Source organism: Acipenser ruthenus, chromosome 30 (assembly GCF_902713425.1).
Source record: "Acipenser ruthenus chromosome 30, fAciRut3.2 maternal haplotype, whole genome shotgun sequence".
Taxonomy (NCBI): domain Eukaryota; kingdom Metazoa; phylum Chordata; class Actinopteri; order Acipenseriformes; family Acipenseridae; genus Acipenser; species Acipenser ruthenus.
The window spans coordinates 7,778,417-7,782,029 of record NC_081218.1 but is presented as its reverse complement, the minus strand read 5'-3'; the positions used below and the strand labels follow the sequence as shown (position 1 = coordinate 7,782,029).

Genomic DNA, 3,613 nt, shown 5'->3' with positions numbered 1-3,613 from the left:
TATAACGTCCCAAATTCTGGGCCGCTCTGATAACATCCCAATTTCTGGGCTGCTCTGGTTTTTAGATAACGTCCCAAATTCTGGGCCGCTCTGATAACATCCCAATTTCTGGGCTGCTCTGGTTTTTAGATAACGTCCCAAATTCTGGGCCGCTCTGATAACATCCCAATTTCTGGGCTGCTCTGGTTTTTAGATAACGTCCCGAATTCTGCATTTTCGAATTCAGTTTTTAAGATATTCTGTTTAGCTGACAGCCGAGTTTCTAAGTCATGCATGCGCAGTTTACCATAAACTGGACCGTTAATTCATTTAAGAGTAACCCTTAGTACATGAATCAAAGTTAATGTATTTTTTACTCTCCCAGAAAACATTTAGGAACATGGTATACCAAAAAAAGGACATCTCATTTGCTTATGTAATGTCCATCAATATATAGTGAGGCGTAGGGGTTATCAGAGCTTCTGGGTTTAAGAGACCAGTGCCCTTCAACAACTTCAAATAAATCCTATTGTATTGTATTAGTCAACATTTCCCTTATCTATTCCTGATAGTTTATACTGTAGGTCAGGGTTTTCAACCTTTTTTTGAAACTGTAACCTTTATCTGGAGGTTTCAGCTCGAGTACCCCTTTACAATTTTCGCTCAACTGAACAGTACCTCAGTTACAATAAAATGGAGAATTTAGGAGTGTGATCCAGTGGTTAAAGAAAAGGGCTTGTAAGCAGGAGGTCCCCGGTTCAAATCCCACCTCAGCCACTGACTCATTGTGTTACCCTGAGCAAGTCACTTAATCTCCTTGTGCTCCGTCTTTCGGGTGAGACGTAGTTGTAAGTGACTCTGCAGCTGATGCATAGTTCACACACCCTAGTCTCTGTAAGTTGCCTTGGATAAAGGCGTCTGCTAAATAAACAAATAATAATAAAGTGTTACAAAATATATCCTTTAATACTAAAGAATAATCTGAGGACCCCCGCCCACCCCCCCCCCCCCCCCCGTTTATTTAATAAATTTGGGTAACAAACTGCTGGTCTAGGACAGAACAACAAACAGTAGGCTTAATTCCTAAAACTTTTAACTACAAGTATTTGGATGCACAGAATTAAAAAGACAAGTATTGGGTTAGGAGCACACCTATTTTTTTTGTAACTTTGATGGCCTTTTTTAAATTTTGACAGCCTTTTGTAAAAGTGAAGGCCTTTTGATACCCAGCATACACTGCAATACCCAGCAAAGTTATACACTGGTATTCTGATAGCACAGCAATTCAAATGAAGTTTGTAATTGGTTGTGTTCCTCAAATACACAATAAAAAGTGATATTTATAGGGTATACAGTTATACAGCAATACAGTGGTTTTGGACATCTAAGAACAGTACTGCGAGTATCTGGATTCATACCCAGAGGTACTCTGTAGCCTCCTGGGACATTCACAGCTTGTTTGACACCTTCTTGTAGTTGCCCATTTCTGCATATAAAGCAAAATGCTGTTTGTCAATCTCTCTTCTTTCTTATAAATCAGTCTTTGCAGGAATCATTCTGAAAACACTTGAATCAGTTAGGGACTACCAGTCTGACACTACAGGCCTTTAAATTGCAGTACCAATTTGCAAGTTGCTAAGTGGTTGCGTTCCTCAAATTTGCACATTCTGTATCGGGCCTTTTCACTAAAACACAATGATCACGTTGCAGGTGCCCTGGATTCGAAGGTCTTGCTCTGTCTCTATTCTATGAACATGCTGCTGTTACTACACGTTTGGCTGCATGGTAAGTTACTGAAAACCAAAAAAAAAAGTTACATTTTATTTTTATTTCTGACAAGCTTGCCCCAGAACTACAGAGTACAGGTAAAGTGGAAAATAACTAGCTGTGGGACATGGTGTGACATTATTATTATTATTATTATTATTATTATTATTATTATTATTATTATTATTATTATTATTATTAATTTAGCTATACTATGATCTTCCTTTGCGATTTTTTCTATAAGTTTTTCACACTGGCATTTACAGGACCTGTTCAGGTATACATATAGCTACATCAATGGCTGCTTTGTTTTTTGTTCCAGTCTGTGTTGCAGTTACAGTGCCCCGGTCTCCAGTGATGTCACCTCCCGGCAGTGATGTCACTCTCGACTGCTCTTTCTCCTATAAAGCGGGGGCTGATCTCACCAGAGTGGTGGTTACCTGGCAACGCCCTCCTGACGATCATGTCGTCCACAGTTTCTATTACGGTCGAGACCAGCTGGCTCTGCAGAATGAAGCCTACAGGAATCGGACCCAGCTGTTCCCAGAGCAGCTCAGTGTGGGGAACGCCTCCTCAGACTGAAACAGGTGCGGTTTGAGGATGAGGGCTGGTACACCTGCGCTGTCACCAACCAAGTGGAGAACACCAGGGGAGACGTGCGGCTCATAGTGGCAGGTAAGAGGTGTTCTGAAGACATAATTTAGGGTGTAACTTCACATATTGACATCTTTAAGGTGACTGTAGTTAAATTATTTAAAACATCTTACCTTATGTAGACTTCTTGTCACGATAAATATAATGAACGATTCATTCCCTGTCTTCCCAGCTCCATACAGTGAGCCTCGTGTACACATTGACATCATGGAGGGTCGTGACCAATATACTTTGACCCTGTACTCGAGAGGGTACCCCAGCGCTACAGTGCAGTGGCTGAATGAGACAGGATGTGACATCACAGAGCGCAGTAAGACTAGCCAATCCCTGGACAGCCGAGGCCTGGTGGAGCTCAGAAGTCAGATGCTAGAGCAGAGATATGAGAACGCAACCTACACCTTCATCCTCAACAACACAAAACTGGATCAAGTTATAAGGAGAAGCTTTTCTGTTACGAAAAACACAGGTGAGGCATCCACGAAAGGTTTTGTCGTGGAATCCAAGCAGAGGATTACAGAACTGTTTGTGTAAAATATGCACAGCTGTTTGTGTAAAATATGCACAGCTGGTTTCACAGACATTGATTTGCACTAACCATAGCCTCACTAATAATTGTATAATAGCTCACTGAACCTCAGAAAAGGCTGTTTTCTTTGAGCCCTGCGTTCTCATTCACATAACCTCTTGCTTGCCATGGTCCTGTGTGTTCTGTGAGATGTTCCCATAGGAAGTCATTCACGAGGGTATAGTAACAGGGAATTCACATCTGCTTATCAGCGAGGTCTGTGAGCATTCAACAAAGAGTGTTTTCTTTCTATTTTCTCTAACAGAGAGGTCTGCTGCTCCGATTGCTGGAAGTCCTCTTCTTTTAGTCCTGTGTTTACCTGTCCTCGCATTGCTGATGATGGCGACAATATAGAGGGAAGAGCCGTGCTGGGTGACACTAGAGAAATGAAACGTGCAGCATTAATCTATACTTTCTCTGGGTGCTTTCTTACTATTTCACTGTTTCTTGAAGAGTATGCAAGGTCCTGCCGACAAGCCAATTTCTGTAGTTTTAATCTCCATCCAAAGCCATTTTTGTTAGTTCGAAAATACGTAGCAAGCTTCATAATCGAAGCACAATTTTGAATAAATAATATGTTTTTTTTCAGTGTATTATTGGGGTGGAGTTGTTTTTTTTCGTTCCACGTATATATCAAACTGAGTGTGT

General features: G+C 41.1%; 1 protein-coding gene across 1 annotated transcript in view; it reads left to right on the top strand.

The window, feature by feature from the left end:
* The window catches only part of LOC117395374 (tyrosine-protein phosphatase non-receptor type 22-like), a 41,007-nt gene extending 38,517 nt beyond the window's left edge, over positions 1-2,490 (top strand). The window contains exons 27-28 of the mRNA XM_059004992.1: positions 1,690-1,764; positions 2,069-2,490. Coding sequence (XP_058860975.1) covers positions 1,690-1,764; positions 2,069-2,123 — 130 coding nt within the window. The 3' untranslated portion in view covers positions 2,124-2,490. The remainder of the gene's footprint in view (positions 1-1,689; positions 1,765-2,068) is intronic.
* The last annotated feature ends 1,123 nt before the right edge of the window (positions 2,491-3,613 follow it).